Consider the following 19,751-nt stretch of genomic DNA (forward strand, 5'->3'; position numbering starts at 1 on the left):
AAAGGGCATAGGTTTAAGGTGAGAGGGGAAAGATTTGAAAAGGACCTGAGCGGTAAGTTTTTCATGCAGACTGTGATGCGTGTATGGAATGAGATGCAAGAGGAAGTGGTGGAGGCAGGTAGAATTACAGCATTTAAAAGTTATCTGGATGGGTATATGAATAGGAGGCTTTGGAGGGATATGGGCCAGATGCTGACAAATGGGAGTAAGTCAGATTGGGATATCTCATTGCCTGGATGAGTTGGATGAAGAGTCTGTTTCTGTGCTGTATGACTACATGACTCTATAACCTTTATTGTAGACAGGAACAATTTTATTCACAGAGAAAAATAGAAGAAATTACCAGTAAACACTCCTGACATTTGAGACTGTTATTACATAAAAAACTTTAATGGATATATTAAAAGTCAAAACGCAAATGCATTGATATAAACAAATGACAAGGTCATGGTGTAAGAACATATGAATTAAAAGCAGGAGTTGGCCATTTGAACCCTTTAATCTACCGACAACTCAATAAGATCACACAGATCAAGTTATGGCCTCAATTCCACCTACCCAGTAATCACAGATTCTTTTCATGGCCCTTTTTTTTGGACAGGAACAATTTGAGTTACCAAAGAGAAAATAATCAACTTATCAGTGAACATTTGAAGCAAACTGATCAGAGTCAGAAATTTCTGCTTTAAAAATTCAGAAATGTTTCAAAAATGTATTTTTTGATGAAATGTGGGTGTTATTGGCAAAGATGGTATCTGTTGCCCATCCGTAATTGTCCTTGAACGGACCAAACAGCAGTTAAGAACCAACCAGACTGCTGTGGAACTGGAGTCACATGTAAACCAGACAAGGTAAGGATGGCAGATTTCCTTCCCTGAAGGATATAGGAAAAATGATGATAGTTTCATAAGATTAAAAACAAAATGCCACAGAAACACAGCAGCACTGACAGCACCCATGTAGAGACAATTAGCATTTCTGATCTAATACAATTCATTTTATTAATTGCATTTAAATTCCACTAACTGTTGAGGTGGCATTTGAATCCTTGCTCCTCGGACATTAATCTGGGCTTCTGGAATACTTGTTCAGTGACACTACCACTGTATCATCTTCTTTCTCAGGGAGACAGAGGAAAAAGCAAGACAGAAAAAGAGGGATTTACGTTTTACAAAAAAAAAAGAAACAGGAAAAGCCTATCAAATTCATCTTCTCAAGTCACAGCAAATCCAAAAGATAGAGGATTTTTCTTACTTCATTATTATAACAATTGCATCACAAACACTCAAGAATTCTATGGATCCATTCCTTGATTGATAGGATGAAAGATCCTGAAGCTGAAACCAATTTGTGTTGTGGCTTGCAGTAGAGAAAAATTCAGACAAAGATCACATGTGACCACTGCCAAACTTTCAAATTCTCATTAAAATTAGAAATATGCAAGAGGCCAGAATGGGAACATGCCAACCACGTGCAGATAAGACACTTAAGGAAGATAATAAATCCTATTTCAATGCCAAAAGTTGACACCAGTAGCAGTTCAAAATGGTTAAAAAAATCCACTACAAATAAAACCTAAAAAAAAAACTTTGTGAGCGTATTTTTTAAGAATTACTTTTTAAAAGCTGCAGACAAAAGAATAACTTGAGGAACCAAAATGAAGATCCAGTGCAAGACTACTGTATACCATGGAGAGGCTTATAAAGTTTACTTGCATGGCTACGATGGCGCCAAGTTCTGGACGACATGTATTCAGCCAAATTATCCAGAAGCAAAACAACATGGATAATCTGCACTTAAAAAGTATATTTCACACTAAAATGAACCAAGGCTTTTGACAGCAATATGTAGTTCAGTACCAAATTTGATAGAGATTTTAGGACAGGTGACAAAAAGCACAACCAAAGAGGTATATTTTAAGGAATGTCACAAGGAATGAAAATATTTAAGTCTTTCATTCTAGACAAGTCAAAATTCTGGAACTCCCTGCCTTATAGCACTGTCAAGAAGCTAAACCACATGAATTGCAACAGTTTAGGAAATCCACCATCACCTTCCCAGGAAAATTAGAAATGGACAATAAGTTCAGGCCTTGTCAGCTATGCTCATGCCCAGAAAATTAATTTGAAAATTCTTCCAATTTTGTAAACCATTCAAAATAATATTGCTCTGTTAATACATTTTTGTCATACAAAGTACTAGATATGATGATGTGTTTACTTCTATTACACAAATAATTTAGAGATAATGATTGATTGATCTTACATTACCAGAACATAAATTACAAATATAGTTTGGCTGTTGGACCTGACATTGTGACTATTGCTAGTTTTCCAACATTTTTGTGCAAAATCTCCAAAAACTATCACAAACATCTTTAAAAGGCGTATCAACACATCCTGTCTGAGAGACTTGAAAATTTTAAAAACTTCCTAATTCCTGACATTGAAGGTGCTAAAATGTTGGGTGTCATCAGCCTTCAGATTTCACTGAAGTTGCCATTTCTCATATGACAACAATCACTGTAACAGGTTATTCAGATATGAAGGGTATCATGTAGTTAAGCTTAATGCTACTGGTCACCTAAAACTTGCGTGTGCACTTTCCGGTAGGACTCATTGAACAACAAACAGGACAGTACTGGCGGATATCCTTCTTTCCAAAATGTTATGTTTCAACTGCCACCTCGGATTTCAAGTTGGTCATTGCATTAAATGTTTTTTTTTGTCAAATAATCCAAACAAAGGTGTTTTCTGAATGCATTCTTTGAGGAAATTTATGCACTTGTTAGAATACTCATCAGGGAATTCTCTAAAGTGGTTAACATGCTGTGATGTTTTGAAATCCATAGATTGCACCTGAATATTCTGCATTTTTCTAATTTTGATCATTGACTCAACATCCTTATAATAAACAATTTTATCTGCTTTTGAATACAAGAAAAGTTGAGGCCACCTTGACGGGTCCACCTTCAATGCATCATAGAACGACAGGGAGACAAATTGCGTTACTGGGTAAAGTAGAACCTTAAGTACTACAATCAAAACAAAAGCAGGAATTGCAATGCACTTTACAATAACATTGGTTGAAGAACCCAAGACAGTGTTGAGTGCATGGATACTACCCTGGAGGTTTCTGTTTCCAGGTGCACTATCAAAAATCGTTCCAACTACTCTTAACTTAGTGAAATAAATTTCAGTTTTGTTACATTGGAGTTCAACTATGTGGCGGTACAGCATGCTTCCAGCATTACTGAAAACATGGAACAAGATTGGATGCCCTTCTATGCCAACGTCAAACAAAAGATTTAATAGTTTTCTCGCTGTGCGATGGAGATTTTTGCTGAAGATTCCAGTGAAAAATATCTGCTGCCATGGAGCAATATATCTGAGAACTATACAACTCTGCAACAAGAAAAGAAAATACATTTCAATACAATATACAAATAACATATTTGATTTCATGATGATCATGTTCTTTAAGTGAGTAAGAGAACGGTGAATGCTGTGATAACTGAAATTTTCAAGTGGAAGTTAAATTTGCTCAACATGGAGTGGAGCTTGGCACGTTTAATTTGCTAAGCAACCAGCTATCCTCTTGTGATCCTCCACTACTTGGTGATTAATTGTCTCACTATAAGTAGCCAAACAAAATTATCATACTTATTATTGTGGGAATAGTTCTGTTCATGTGTACCAATAATTAACAATACATTCTTGGAAGAGGTGCTAGTTGGTTTGATTAACAAATCTTATTGGCCAATCTTTGGTGGATAATGGAGCTTAGGCACAGCCCTCCAATTTAATATAACAACAGACTGACACCCTGTACAGAAGACCATAGCAAGAAACAAGGTTTAAGTCTGGAATAGGTAACAGAGATGTAAAAGTTCAGTTTTTTGCAGTGAGATCTTGTTTTGAAGGAAAGGTAATGCTAAGATAAGCAAGACAACCAATACAGGGATAAGATGTGTGGCTTATTACACTTCAAAGGAGATAACTATAATTCAATGGAAGAAATGGTTGACTTCATTGACAGCCTGTAAACTTACTTACTGCCTTCAAAATAAAGTAGCTTAATTAAACCGCATCATGATATGCCTCATTAAAATTTCTGCTTATAGAAAGATTAGAGAAATCCTAGTAAAAGCCCACGAGAGACATGCATCAAAAAAATTCCTCAATGAATGATCAATATATTATCTTTGAAATTTTATACCCATCATCCAAAGGTATGATACTCAATCAACAGAGCCCCCAAGGAAATTAGAATCATAGTTTTTTTCTGTTCAAAAGAGATACCCAGCTGGGACAATTCTCCAGTCCTTTTTTTCTCTTTATTCATTCACAGGATGAGGGCATCACTGGCTAGGCAGCATTTATTGCCCATCCCTAATTGCCCAGAGGCCGATTAAGAGTCAACCACATTGCTGTGCGTCTGGAGTCACATGTAGGCCAGACCAGATAAGGATGGCAGTTTCCTTCCCTAAAGGACATTAGTGAACCAGATGAATTTTTCCAACAATCGACAATGGATTCATGGTCATCATTAGACTCCTAATTCCAGATATTTATTGAATTCAAATTCCACCGTCTGCCATGGCAAGATTTGAACCCAGGTCCCCAGAACATTATCTGGGTCTCTGGGTTAACCGTCCAGTGATAATACCAATAGGCTTTCTCCATAGCCCTCTTAATTGATCACTGTCAAAATATATATCCATCTTCTTTTGAAACCTCCTAAGGAATCTGCCTTCACCACGCTCTCAGGCAGTGCATTCCAAATCCTAACAACTTTCAAGACTGGGGGGCACATTTAAAGGTGAGAGGAGGGATACATGAGGGGCAAATTTCTTTTACACAGAAGTGGTTCACGAGTGGAACGAACTTCCTGAGGAATTGGTGGATGTGGGTACAACTACAACGTTTAAAAGACATTTAGATATGTACATGAATAGGAAAGGTTGAGAGGGATATGGGCCAGGTGCAGGTAGGTGGGTCTAGTTTAATTTGGGGTTATGTGTTGGCATGGACTGGTCGGACTGAAGGTCTGTTTCCATGCTGCATGATTCTATGACTCTCTAGGTAACGAAGTTTCTCTTCATCTTACCCCTCGATCTCTTGCTGACAATTTTGAAATTGTGACCCTTAGTACTGACATGCCAACAAGTAGAAACAGAATATTCTCATTTCCCTTGTCAAAATTGGTTATAATAACATCACCTGCTCCAGGGATAATAAGCTCAATTTCTCTGATCTTTCCTTGTATATAAACTCCCTCAAACCTGGTATTATTCTAGTAAATGTCCTTTGCACTCCTTAACATCTTTCCTTAAACAAGGAGTGCAGAACTGAACAAAATACTCCAAATGTGGTCTGTCCAATGATTTGTAGAGATGTAGCATCACTTCCTTGTTTTTATATTCTATGCTTCTATTTATAAACCCAAGGATTCAAGAGCCTTCTTAACAAATGTTTCAACTTGTTTGGCCACTTTCAGAGAACTATGCATGTGAATCCGGAGGTCCCTCTGCTCCTTTACTCCTCACAGTTCACCCTGTATTATCTCTCCATTTCTCTTCTACTAAAATACATTACCCTGTATTGAAATTCATCTGCCAGGTGTCTGCCCATTTGGCCAACTTGTCAATGTCTCTCTGAAGTTGCTCGACATCATCCTCACAATTCGTTATTCTCCCTAGCTTAGTATCATCTGAAAATTTAGAGATTTTGCCCTCAACACCTATCTCCAAATCTTATATATAAATCAGGAAAAGTAAGTTTCCAAACACCAATCTCTGGGGAACATCACTTTCACTACAGGTCTGAGAAGGGCCCATCTATCCATACCCTCTGTTTTCTATCTTTTAGTCACTTCTAATCCATGCTGCCAAGGTCCCAACAATCCCAAACATTTGTAATTTGCTAGACACCACCTACCATGTGACACCATTTCAAATGCTGTCTGAAAGTCCAATTACACAATATCCACGGCACTTCCCTCATCCAGTGCCTCTGTTACCTCAACAAAGAACTCAATTAAGTTTGTCAGACATAATCTGATCTTGATTGTCATATTTTATCTTATTGTCTAAATTTATTTTTCTCCAAGTGTATACTCATCTTATTCAGTATTATGGTCTCCATCAGTTTTCCCACTATTGATGTCAAGCTGACAGGTCTGTAGTTTCCTGGACTATCCTTTGTCACTTTCTTAAACAACAGCGTCACAGTTGCAATCCTTCAGTCTCCAGGGACTAATTCTGTGTTCAGAGGAAAAGTTTTGTCAACAGCTCCACAATTTGCTCCCCTACCTCTCTCAACAATCCAGGCCTGATGACTTGTCTACCTGGAGCACTGCCAGCCCTTTTACGACCTCTTCTTTATCTATCACTACACTGCTCAGTTGATCAACACCTACATTTTCAACTAGGCAATTATCATCATCTTCTAATTTGGTAAAAAAAGACATGACATTTATATCCAATTTCGATTACAAAGGAGCCCTAACTATTGTCCCTCTTGGTAACTATTGTATAATTAGATATTGGACAAAACAAACATAAATTTACAAGATAATGGCCATATCACTGATAGAAATGACCATCACTTACCCTGAAGGACTATGCAAGGCAGACCAAATTTGAAAACAGAAGTCCATTAATAAAAGCTATATGTGTGCACAAATTTCTTGTCATAATTCTCAACCACAAATTATAGGCAAATTTCTTTTAACAGTCATCAAAAATAAAATTGATGATTAGGAATTTCCAACGAAACTCTTCTGATAACAGAAAATAGGTGTGGCACAGTGGCTCAATGGTTAGGACTGCTGCCTCACAGCACCAGGGTCCTAGATTCAATTCCAGCCTCGGGCACCTGTATGTGTGGAGTTGGCACAAACACCCCGTCTGCATGGGTTTCCTCCAGGTGCTCTGGTTTCCTCCCACAGACCAACCATGTGCAGGTTAGATGGACTGGCAATACAAAATTGCCAAGTAGTGTCCAGGGATGTGCAGGCTAGGTGGATTAGCCATAGGAAATGCAGGGGTCTGGGTAGGATACTCTTCAGAGGGATGGTGTGGATTTGATGGGCCAAATGGCCTGCTTCCATTGTGTAGGGATTCTATGAATAGCAGAAAATACCTGAAACAATATAAATGTGAAACTGATAACATAAAACAATCTTAATAATTAATCGTACTTTAAAAATAGATATTTCATTTGGGTTCCCTCGCAGCTATACGGAAGTGATTAAACTGATTGATGCTAATCTGCATCGTTTTCAACAAACGATTTCATTCTCTCTAACCTGAGCTTCTGTACCTTAAGAAGTATATATTTGTTCTCTTAAAAATATTCACTTCTCCACTTTATTAGCAGAATAAAAAAAAAATGCATTGTATGTATAGGGTGAGTAGTCAAGGTCTTTTCCCCAGGGTAGGAGAGTCCAAAACTAGAGGGCATAGGTTTAAGGTGAAAGGGGAAAGATTTAAAAGGGACCTAAGGGGCAACTTTTTCAAACTGTGTGGGTTGGGTACTGTGTGTATGGAATGAACTGCCAAAGGAAGTGGGGTGGAGGCGGGTACAATTACAACATTTAAAAGGCATCTGGATGGGTACATGAATAGGAAGGGTTTAGAGGGATATGGGCCAAATGCTGGCAAATGGGTCTAGATTATCTGATCAGTGTGGACAAGTTGGACTGAAGAGTCTATTTCTGCGCTGTACAACTCTATAACTCTAAATATCTTGCTAATTTGCAATTTAATTATTCAACACCAACAACTTTATGCTCTCCTTAGGTTGGCAACTCGCTCAATGAGTTCTGAGCAAGGGTTACCGGACCCAAAACGTCAACTCTGATTTTTTCTTCATAGAATCAGCAGGACCTGCTGAGCTTTTCCAGCAACTTCTGTTTTTGTTCCATATACGCACCTCTTCTGCAGAAAAAAGTTGCCCTTTGGGTCCCTTTTATATCTTTCCCCTCTCGCCTTAAACCTATGCCCTCTAGCTTTGGACTCCCCCACCCTAGAGAAAAGTCCGTGCCTATTTAACTTATCCATGCCCCTGCTGATTTTATAAATCTCTGTTAGGTCACCCCGAGGCTCTGACGCTGCAGGGAAATTAGCCCCAGCTTATTCAGCCTCTCCCTATAGCTCAAACCATCCAACAATATCCTTGTAAACTTTTCTGAACCTTTACTAGTTTGACAACATCCTTCCTATAGCAGGATGACCATAATTGCACACAATGCTCCAAAAGTGGCCAATGTCCTGTACAGCTGCAACATGACCTCCCAACTCCTATACTCAATGCACTGACCAATAAAGGGAAGCATACCAAACACCTTCTTCACTATCCTGTCCACATGTGACTCCACTGTGGTTGAAAGGGAAAATTTTGCACAGCTATAGAAGAGCACTGATGTGGGAGTAATTGGATAGCTCTTTCAAAAAGCTGGAACAGACATAATGGGCTGAATGTCCCTCTTCTGTGTTGTATTATTCCATAGTTCTATGTACTTTCTTTTTTTTTGATGTGATGAAAATATCAGATTTATATATATGTTAATATATTTGAAGAGTTCGGAATTTGAACTAGTGTCAAGAGGGTTTCGGACTGTTATAAAGGAGTTTAGTGGTTAACTTGGCAATATTTTTTGAGCCATGGTTTGATTTTTAAACCAGTATGAGAGAGGGAAATCCTGGGGTGACAATGAGAATTTGATTGCATAGGGAGAATTTTACAAGTGGACAAAGTAAATACTGGGGAATATTAGCATACTTCCTTTTGAAAGGATCAAGACTCTTCTTGGTTAGGGGAAAAAGCCACAGTTTGGAAAGTTTTTGCTGGTGAGTTCACAATCTTAGAGAATTTAAGTTTAGCTGTAGACTTATCAAAGAAGAGGCCACCAAACATTCAAGATTGGCAATTGGAAAAAAAAAGTTAAATTTAATCTGTAGATGTGATAGAGAAGCTCTCTCTGGCATTTGAGTATTGTAAAGTGGTGGTGTTGAGATAGATGGGATTGTATTTTGACAGTTTTGAAATCTTTCAAATTGAGTTACATATAAATAGCTTGGTTTATTGTATTCAATCTTTTCGTTTCCATAATAAATTTCTGTTTCATTGTTAAAGATGAAATCTGCAGCATTGTGTGCTTGTGTTTCAGCGAAAGACCACCTAATTAAATAAAGTAAAACAAAATATGATCCACCCATCCAAATTTCAGATTGGAGTCCGACTTACCCAGTGATAACATCAGCTGGGATCATAACACTTACTATAATAGAATGTGCCTCTAGTCGTTTCTAATAATTGTGAATCAGATGCAAAAACCAGTTACACAGACTTCTGTGGGACATGCCTATTGGTCTAACAAAGGTAAATTCAATTGTTGTTATCTTTTCACTAATTGCTTGCACTTTCAAAATGTCAAAAGTGGAAAAGAGAGCAAAATGCTGCAGATTTTGGAAGTTGAAAGATAATCAGAAAATATTGGAAAACATCTACTTGTCAGGGCGGACTATGGAGAAACAAACATTCAAATCAGGTCTCTGGCTTTGTTAAAAATCAATTCTTCCTGAACAATTACTATCATGAACTATTAAAGGGAAATTTATTGCTTACAACATTCTTTTTCAATTTTGTATTCAGGTTACAGGTTCACTCAATTGTGCCAGAACAAAATGATCAACAACCTGAAAATGTTGCTGTTAAGTTCAATTCTCCATTGATCCTACCTGACCTGCTAGTGTTTTCGTGTGTTCTGTTTACTTGCCAACTCGAGTTTATCATACAGCAAAATCTGCCTCTCTTACCTTTAGAGACTAAATATTTTTGAAGCTTTTTAAATTTACAGACACGCACACAAATTGAAACGTGTGACTGTAAATAGCATTGTGATAATCACAATTAAATCAGAGTAATTTTTGGATGACTAAAGTTCTAAAATAAATACATTAAAAGAAGCCATTTTCTTTAATACCAACCTGATTTTTGTAGAGATAGCTGTATTTTGATAAGTGCTTGTCTTGACAGCCACCCCAACCCAACAGAATTACCACAGGGTCTTCCTTAAAGCCTAAATTATACAAAATGTTACATTATACAATATAGCAGTGCACCTGACACCGAAGTTTGCACAAAATTAGAAGTATAATTTCTATGCTGATTCCTATGAGAAGACAGATTTTGTTAAAAGTACGTACATTGCAAACAATTACAATCAACAAAGTATCAAAGGACCACATGTGGTTTATATTTTCCTCTTATTTCTATTATTCAAATTTCACATCACTTAAGTGGAAACTGGAATAAATGTAAGAGTCTGAATTAATATGATGAGGTAGAAGACTAATGACAGATTATATAAGAATTGAATTGAGAGTCAAGACAGTAGTGGTTGAAAACAATTTGACTAAGACAACATAGCTCAATCAAATTCTCTTTTCACTAATGATCCATTTAAAGATAGCTGGTGGGAACTGGAGGAACAAGTCAAGTACTAATGTGTTACATAAAGATACAATACTTGTAAAATTTGCAGGCGATGGTTGGTCCATCCAAAATATTTCACAAAAATTTAAATTAATTAAATAAGTTAAATTAAGTGGAGTCAAATTAAAGATTTGACATACTGCCAAATATTCAAAGGTAATTGGTCACAAATAATGAGAAACAGAAATGCAAAATATTGCAGTGCTGGAAATCAGAATTAAAAACAAAAAAAAAGGACTGAAACACTCAGGTCAGTGGGAGAGATGCTTCAGAATTTTGACCCAGCAATGATGGAACAGCTGTCACCACATAACATTATTATTTCTCTGAAACTGGTAGCAACTGCACAGGCAACACAAATTGGCTATAACGCAACTGATGAATGGGGAATGCTATTTCTAAAATGTGAATTTGTGTTGGCTATAACGCGAAGAAGTCTTCAACTTAGATCAAATTTTCAATTTGGATGAGACAAGTTTATCCTGGAAGTGAATGTCATCAAGAACCTACATTTCTATGAATGAAGCACATGCTCCACACTTTAAGGTGGCAAAGGATCATATGACCCTGTTGCTGGGTGCCAATGCCAGTGGAAACTTAAAGCTTAAACCTGTGGTGGTGTACCACTCTGCCAACCTGTGAACCCTGAAAGGTTACCTTAAGTCTACTCTAGGTGTTTACTTTAGGTCAAAGAGGTTAGATGACAGGGCAATTTTTTCTGACCTTATTGTTGATGTTTTGGAAGATGACTTTAGAAAGTATTGCAGAAAAAAAAAATTGGATTTCAAGCTTCTCCTCATCCTCAATAATGTGCCAAGCCACCCTTCCATCATTGGTGAGCTTTCTGAAAGCATCAAAGTGCTATTTCTACCCAACCTCTCTTCTTCAACCCATGGACCAGGGTGCAATAGCTGCTTTTAGAGCTTATTATTTAAGGTGCACATTTAAGTGGCTGATTGCATCCACTGAGTGGGATAAGGACAGTGTTCTTCAATTTTGGAAGAGGTTTAACATCAAGAATGTAACTAACATTATCGTGGAAGCCTGGGGTGATGTCAGTAAGGACTGCTTGCATGCAGTTTGGGAGAAGCTTCTCCCAGATTTTTTTCAAGAATTTAAAGGCTTTAATCTGTCTGAGGAGCTCCCAAGAATCAAACAACATTGTGTTGATCTTGCAAAGCATGTTGGATTTGAAGAAGAGGAGAGATAGGATGTTGAAGAGCTGCTTGAGTCCCACTGTGAAGACCTCTCTATAGCTGATCTACAACAACTTGTCGCTTAGGGGGAAGTGGAAGCTGGAGATGAAGATGAAGAAGTCCAGGATGCAGCACCATGAGAGCTTTCCACTTCCTATCTTCTATCTTCAGGGAAATTGAGAGGCAGTTGCAGATCTTACAGCACGACAATTACAATGCAGAACGCTGCAGGGTAGCAGTTCGTGGAATAAGATCTTATTTGGCACCCTATCAACATCTTCTTCATGAAAGAAGAAAAAGGGCAAAGCACCAAAAACTGGCTGTCTATTTTTAAGCCAACCCTCAAGAAACAGTCAAAAGACAATGAATCGCAGGCACCCACTTCTGGATTAACCATGTTTTGCCCTAACCCTGCAACCATGACTGCACCTGAAGGTGATGATGACGACGATGAAGACGATCCTCAGCACCTCTTAACAACAGACCAACCTCAAAACCTCCTTGCCCATCAAGTCATCTTGGCATTTTTTCAAGACATGGTGTTAAATTTACTTTTATTTCATTATTAGATCTGAATTAAACAATTATTTAAACTGTACTATCCTTTCTGTTATGCCTTTGAGTGGTTTTTGAGTGAATTTGCATGATTTTTTTGGTGGTCTGCCCCAACCCCACTTTTCCCATAGGCCCCATTATTTCTTTGTGCAGGAATACAACAATCGCATTATAGCAGAACCTCTTGTACGTGGAAATCCAGAAGTTGTTGTGAGTGATTCTAACCCTTTTCAAAAGGATGCAAAGCTCCACAGACTACAAACAGTAGAGTTGACAAATAATGAGGACTCAGAGGGCAACTCCCTCCCAACAGTACTGCCACTTCTGTTTGGTATGTCCTGCCGGTGGGACAGGACATATCAAGGGATGGTGATGGTGGTGTCTGAGATATTGTCTATAAGGTATGATTCCATGAGTATGACCAGGACAGGCTACTGCTTGACTTGTTTGTGAGACAGCTCTCCCAATTTTGGCACTAACATCCAGAAGTTAGTAAGGAGAACTTTGCAGGACGTTTCCAGTGCCGAAGTTGATGCTAGGTGGTCTGCCTGGTTTCAATTCTTTGTTGGACGTTGGAGGAAGTGATACAACTCTGTAGTTTGCTAGTCATTTCAGAGGGCAGAGGGCAGTGCCATGGGTCTGGAGTCACATGTAAGCCAGACCAAGTAAGGATGGCAGATTTCCTTCTCTGAAGGATATCAGTGAACCAGATCAGCAGTGGTTTCATGGTCATTATTTGATTCTTAATTCCAGACAATTATCGAATTCAAATTCCACCATTTGTCATGGCGGGATTCAAACCTGGGTTCCCAAAACATTAGCTAAGTTTCTGGATCAAAAGTCTAGAGAGAGTACCACGAGGGTAATACCTCCCCAGGCAGGAGACATCAAATGACAAAACGGATGATGGTGCCAGATAAAAGAAAATAAACAAAATTGATTAACTTATAATGACCAAAGCAGAAACATAACCAACAATTGTTGGTTGAAAACAAATTAAGTGGAAGCCTTGATTGGAAACTGTTGGATTCAATGTTGAATAAAAAAAGGCAGTAAAATGTCTAATCAAAAAAATGAGGTGCTGTTCCTCAAGCTTACATTGAGCTTCACTGGATAAGCATAGGGGGCTGTGGACGAAACGGACAATTTTGGATTATAACTACTGTTGCCTTATGTCACGTGCACTCTTCCGATGACTCCACTGTTCTTTCCTTTTCTCCTTCTCCCTCCTTTCTCTGCTTGAAACCTGTTACATCTCTGACTTTTAACACCCGTAGTGCAAATGCTTCAACATGAAATGTCAACTTAGTTTCTCTCTCCAAAGATGATGCATGTATATTTCCAGCATTTTTCTATTTTATATCAAGGACAGAAACCTTGAATGACACCTCCTTCGTTATCCCTGAGACACCAAAGTAGTTGAATTATGTGTCAGCTTGGCCCAGGTGTTAGCACCCTCACTTCTGAATCAGAATTAGTTCAAGCTCTAATTTAGGATTTTACTATTCTAAACTGACAAAATAATACTGAAAAACGGCTGCATTGTCAGTTGTGTTTTTGAGACGAGCCATTCATGATCAGCCATAGTTTCTGCTCCCAATTGCCTTTTTGTACACGATGACATCCACTCATTTACATAAAAGTAAAAACAAATCAAAAAGAGCTGGAAAAACATCTACTTCAAATTAATGAATGAAATCTGAAATTTTCTTGACACAATAAGGCTGTAAAGAATTACAAATTTTTTGTTTCTTCCAGTTAAGGCAAGTTTGACAGGGACAGTAACAAAATTCATTGAAAAAGAAAGAATGAGCTCTTGGCACTTGTTGTTGGAGGCGAGGGAGAAGGAACATAGATGAGGCTTTTACAAAGACAATTGTTAGTGCAAAAGGAAGCTGGAGTTCATTTTGCTTTCCGGAATGATCCTAAAGTAATCAGTGACTTTGGCACAGGAGACTAAAATCAGTTAATACTTAATGTCGTATGATAAAAACAGTTGAACATTAGGTACACTTGTGGGAAAGTGGTAGTGCCCCTACCTCGGAGCCAGAAGGTCCAGGTTCAAGTCCTAACTGTCTGAAGGGATGTCTGAGCATGTTTCAATAGATTGATTAAAAAAAAAACAAACAAACACTCTCAAATACGTGTTTTTTTTCCATTTGACCACAGTAACCATAGCCCTGCATTGTAAAAGATCAATAAACTAACACCAATATAAAAGCCCTACCTATTTGGGTGTATTTCTTTGAAAGCTACTGTTGCACTTTTAACACAATAAATGCAATTTACAAAATATAACACAACGCTTGAAAATGAATTCAGCGGTGAACAAGGAAGTTACACATTACAATTTCTGCAATTGATTTTAAGTTGTAGATTAGAGGATAACCTCAATGTCACATCAAACTAAATAATTTTTTTGTTTTCTTGTTTATTCAGGGGTTGAGGGCATTGCTGGCTAGGCCAGCATTTATTGCGCATCCCTAATTGCCCAGAGGGCAGTTATGAGTCAACCACATTGCTGTGGGTCTGGAGTCACATGTAGTTCAGACCAGGTAAGAATGGCAGTTTGCTTCCCCAAAGGACATTAGAAAACCAGATGGGTTTTTCCAACATTCAACAATGGGTTCACGGTCATCATTTGCCTCTTAATTCTAGATATTTATTGAATTCAAATTCCACCATCTGCCGTGGCAGGATTCAAACCCAGGTCCCCAGAACATTACCTGCGTCTCTGGATTAACAGTCCAGCGATAATACCACTAGGCCATTGCCTTCCCTTTACTTAGTAAAAAAAAATCGATATTATGAACGGCAACACACCGAAGTCTGGATTACACATGCAAAAAAAAGCATCAACTTCCCAATTTCAGTCTAGTCTGTGGAATCTATTCAAATTTACATATTTAAGGATAGTTTAAATAAACAATATCTTGCTATTAAGACTGTCACTTGCCTGAGTGACCCTGAGAAACTGTTATGTCTTTGGAGATAGTCACACAAAGAGTGTACCCAGAATACGACAGAAAGCTCTATCACAGGTGCAGCAGGTAATCAGGAGGGGTAATGGAACGGTGGTCGTTATTTCAAGGGAGTTGAAATACAAGAACAGGGAAGTTTTACCGCAACTGTACAAGGTGCTGGTGAGACAACATCTGGAGTACTGAAATCAGTTTTGGTCTCCTTATTTAAGGAGAGATTATTTCACTAGAGGCCGTTCAGAGTATGTTCACTAGGATAATCCCTGGCAAAGAGGGATTGTCTTATGAACAAAGATTAAACAGGTTTGGGACTCTACTCATTGGTGTTTAGAAGAATGAGAGGTGATGTCAATGAAACATATAAGATTCTTAAGGGGCTTGACAGGGTAAATACTGAGAGGATGTTGCCAATGATGGGAGGGGCAAGGACCAGGGGGCATAGTCTCAGAATAAAGAGACGTCAATTTAACACTGAGATGAGGAAGAATTTCTTCTCCCAAAAGCTCCTTACCTCAGAGAACTGTAGGGGGCAGAATATTTAAGGCTGACGGAGATTAATTCTTGATCAGAAGGGCCATCGAGAGTTACAGGGAAATGGCAGGACAGTAGGCTTGAAGAAGGTCGGATCAACCACGATCCTAGTGAATGGCGGAGCAGGCTCGAGGGGCTGAATGACCTACTGCTGTTTCCATTTCTTATGATCATATAAGTACAAAAATAGCCATAACATAACTATCACCAAATCAGAACTACGAGCAAACTTCACCTAAATCATTGGGATCAGGGAACACAACAGTATATTCCAGGTCCTTGTCTCCCATCTTCTAAAGCGTCCCGTTCCGTTTAAATCGAAGATTACCCTTCACAAGAAACAACCGCCACCAATACCAATACGCCTTATTGTGGAATCGATCACTTCCTTAGTAACTCGTCAAACCGGAAGTTCAATTAAACCCCGCCCCCTTCCCCGTTGCGTGACTTCTATTGGCCAATTGGCGTCACCTCCTCAACGCTTGTCCAATAACTGGCTAACACAAACGCCAATCACTGGCATTCTGTTTTTTTTGACGGTAGGTTTGCTCTGTGTGAAATTGCTTTGCTGCTTTTAATGTGGTGATATAATCAGTTCAGTAAAATAAGTTTCTGGTGCTAAAATAATTGAGTCGACTAAACATGTGGAAAAAATATAGAAATACTTATACCAGAACTGAGGACTTTCAGCCCGTCATGTTTACTCTAGCCCAGAAGGAGCTATCCAGCCTTATCCCATCTTCCGGCTCTTGGTCCATGTTTTTGCATTCCATTCTCGGGCATTGCAGTACCAAATTAGTCTACTTTACATGTTTTCATCTTATCAATGTTGCTTCTATTGCCAATCACCTTAAACTGGTGCTCTTTGTTTCTCAATCCTCTGCCAACGAGAATGGTTTCTCCTCATCTACTCTATCCAGATCACTCGTGATTTTGAATTTCGCCATCTGATCTCCTTTTGCCTTTCTATTCTCTAAGGGGAACAGCTTAGATGTTTACATAACTGAAGTTCTTCATTCTGGAACAATTCTCATGCATCTTTATTGCACCCTCCTAAATGCCTTTAGCTTCTTCCTGAAGTGTGGTGCCCAGAACTGGGCACAAATATTAGCATTAAGGTCAAATATACATAGTTATCATAACTTTCTTGCTTTTGTACTCTATGCCCCAATTTTTAAGGGTCAGGATTCCACATGTTTTATTAACCACTTTCTCAATCAGCCCTGCTACTTTCAAAGCTTTATGCACACATACCCATAAATCCTTTTGCTCCTGAACCTCCTTTTGAATTATTTTGTTTTGCATTGCCTCTCCTTTATATTCCTATCAAAAAAGGCTTGTGTCTGTATTAAATTTTACCTGCTTCTTATCATCCAATCGTCGAGCTAGTCCATTTCCTTTTGAAGTTTATCACAGTGGCAGATTGAGTTTAATTTAGATAAATGTGAGGTGTTGCATTTTGGTAAAATAAACCAGGCTCTGGGGAGTGTTGCCAAGCAAATAGACTTTGGGGTACAGGTTCATAGTTCCTTCAAAATGGAGTTGCAGGTAGACAAGGTAACAAAGAACATTTGCCTTTCGTCCATGCATTGAGTATAGGAGTGGGGATGTCATATTGTTGCTGTACAGGACATTGGTTAGGAATGCTGTGTTCAATTCTATGACTCTTTCCTTCACAGTTCACAAAATTTCCTGGTGAATATTTTCCACCGCCTTTGAAACCATGCCTGTGCATCAAAAGTTTTTTATATATCGGAAAAACAGAGACCATAAGATTGATCCCTGGATAACCTCCCCCCTGTATCTTTCTCCAATCCAATTTAAAAAAAAAACTTCACTTCTATTTTCTCTTTCCTGCTACTTAACCAATTTCATGTTCATTTTATCACCATCCCTTTTAATCCACGTACTCCAACTTTGCTATCCAACCTAAAACTATTTCTCAGCTCTTTGTCTGTAGCCATATTTATGACCATACCTCAACTCCATATTTAACTATTTCTTAAATGTGATGAGGGTCTTTTGCCTTTACCAGTATTTAAACAATTTCATCCACCTTTCTCTGGTGAAGTACATTCTCCTCAACTCCTTTCTTGTTCTACTAGTTACTTTAAATCTGTGTCTACTGGTTATCGATATCAGCAACAGTAAATAGGCCAGATTTATCTCACCCTGATATAATTCTTCCTCAATATAATTTACTCTATCAACTGCATGGCCAATTTTTACATGATCTGCAAACTTCTTGATCATGTCCCTGCATTTATAACTAGCTCATTGATCTATATTACAAAATTGCAAGGGACCTAGCATTGAACCTTGTGAAACACTAATTTGAAATAATTTTCCAGACATGAAAGTACCTATTGATCATTAATTAGCCTTTGTTGCATGCTACTCCAAAAAATTTGTATCCAAGTTGTCAGTTTCCGATGCATCCCATGAACTTTTACTTGCTATTCAGTCTGCCATGTTGGAAATTGTCTAAAGCTTTTTTTTGCTGAAATCCAAGTGCACCATCCTCATCAACCCTTTTTTTTTTATTCCTCAAAATATTCAGTTTAATTTGTCAGACATGATCTTACCTTATGGTCGTTGCCCTTGATTACTGTGCATCTTTCTGAATTATGATTGATACTGTCCCTTAGTACTTTTTGAAAAAGTACTTAGTACTTTATAATTCCAATATTCTGACCACCTCATAGTTAGGATGTTTGTGATTACTCAGTCTGTTTCAATGCCCCATGCTTATTGAATGTTGCCCCTCTAGTTACATATAACTGTCTCTCTCTTTTATTGCAGGGGAAGTGAATTCTTTACTAAAACTGTCTTCACTTACAGGATCCGTATTCCTCTATTTCCTTCCTATTCATGCATTTGTCCAGGTGTGTCTTAAAGGCTGCTATTGCGTCTGCTTCCACCACCACCTCTGGCAACGCATTCCAGGCACTCACCACACTTTGTGTGGAAAAACTTGCCTTGCATATCTCTTTTAAACAAACCCGTCCACCCACCTCCTGCACCTTGAACCTGTTTCCCTAAGTAACTGACCCCTCCACCCTGGGAAAAAGCCTCCTATTTTCCACTCTATCCATGCCATTCACAATCTTATAAATAACCTCCTGCGTTCCAGTGAAAATAAACCCAGTCTCCCCAACCTTTCTTCGTAGCTAAAATCCCCCATACCAGGCAACATCCTGGTAAACCTTTTCTGTACCCTCTCCAAAGGATCCACATCCTTCTGGTAGTGTGGTGACCAGAACTTTCTTTTTTCTTCATTCATTCACAAGTTGAGTGCATCGCTGGCCAGGCAGCATTTATTGCCCATCCCCAATCCCAGTTAAGAGTCAACCACATTGTGGGTCTGGACTCACATGTAGGCCAGACCAGGGAAGGATGGCAGTTCCAACAACCACCAGGCTATAGATGGGCTTCTGGCCTCGGCTGCAATAAACTTGCTGGAAATGCAGATAGGCAATGGAAAATCTGGTGAAGATGTTAGAGACTGCAGAACCTCGTACAGATCATGGAAGAGCCCATGCGAATGAAGTTTTAGTGTGTGCACATATAGCTTCTTCCATTGAGAAGTTAGTGGCAGATCTGGGGAGCCAGTTCGATTAAATGCAAAGACCTGCATTTTGTTGCAGTAGCCATAGGCTTGTTGCATCAGTGGCTATGCGTGGAGTATGCACAGGTGTCTTGGATTTCCCTTTAGTAGACAGGCCCGCGATGCCTCAGACCAGCAGAAAGCATCCATTTAAGTCATTGCATGTAACTGGGTATTGGTCTTAGGTGCCTGAATTTAGTCAGTTGCTGATGTTGGGGTCACACCAAGGTGTAGGGGGCATAAAGTGAATCTACAGTGATAGCATGGGTGATGAGACACTAAGCTTATACCCAGGTAAAATTGCTCTGTAGCACAGAACCTAAGCATTATCATAACGTACATAAAGTTGAAGCTTTTTGACTTTCACTATTCGGGACTG

General features: G+C 38.6%; 2 protein-coding genes across 2 annotated transcripts in view; one reads left to right on the plus strand and one right to left on the minus strand.

Moving 5' to 3' along the window:
• Positions 1 to 369: 369 nt before the first annotated feature.
• On the minus strand, positions 370 to 16,155 carry tmem53 (transmembrane protein 53). Its single transcript, XM_020517856.2, has 3 exons — positions 16,001 to 16,155; positions 9,995 to 10,086; positions 370 to 3,404 (listed from the first exon to the last, which is right to left on the minus strand). The coding sequence occupies exons 1-3, from the start codon at positions 16,053 to 16,055 to the stop codon at positions 2,703 to 2,705; spliced, it is 849 nt and encodes a 282-aa protein (XP_020373445.1). The 5' UTR covers positions 16,056 to 16,155; the 3' UTR covers positions 370 to 2,702.
• Positions 16,156 to 16,281: 126 nt separating this feature from the next.
• armh1 (armadillo like helical domain containing 1) overlaps positions 16,282 to 19,751 on the plus strand; it is a 63,143-nt gene continuing 59,673 nt past the window's right edge. Inside the window, exon 1 of the mRNA XM_020517858.2 lies at positions 16,282 to 16,304. The gene's annotated coding sequence lies outside the window, so the exon portion shown is untranslated. The remainder of the gene's footprint in view (positions 16,305 to 19,751) is intronic.

The sequence above is a fragment of the Rhincodon typus genome, chromosome 10, assembly GCF_021869965.1.
Source record: "Rhincodon typus isolate 14 chromosome 10, sRhiTyp1.1, whole genome shotgun sequence".
Classification (NCBI taxonomy): domain Eukaryota; kingdom Metazoa; phylum Chordata; class Chondrichthyes; order Orectolobiformes; family Rhincodontidae; genus Rhincodon; species Rhincodon typus.

What these genes read in the sequence shown, in the direction of transcription:
- tmem53 (XM_020517856.2), bottom strand. Translation starts at nt 16,055, where the DNA reads ATGGGAGACAAGGACCTGGAATATACTGTTGTGTTCCCTGATCCCAAT. An exon ending in CCCTGATCCCAATGATTTAG is followed by an intron (nt 10,087 to 16,000) that starts GTGAAGTTTGCT and finishes TGTATAATTTAG; the next exon opens with GCTTTAAGGAAGACCCTGTG. An exon ending in GCTATCTCTACAAAAATCAG is followed by an intron (nt 3,405 to 9,994) that starts GTTGGTATTAAA and finishes TTCTTGTTGCAG; the next exon opens with AGTTGTATAGTTCTCAGATA.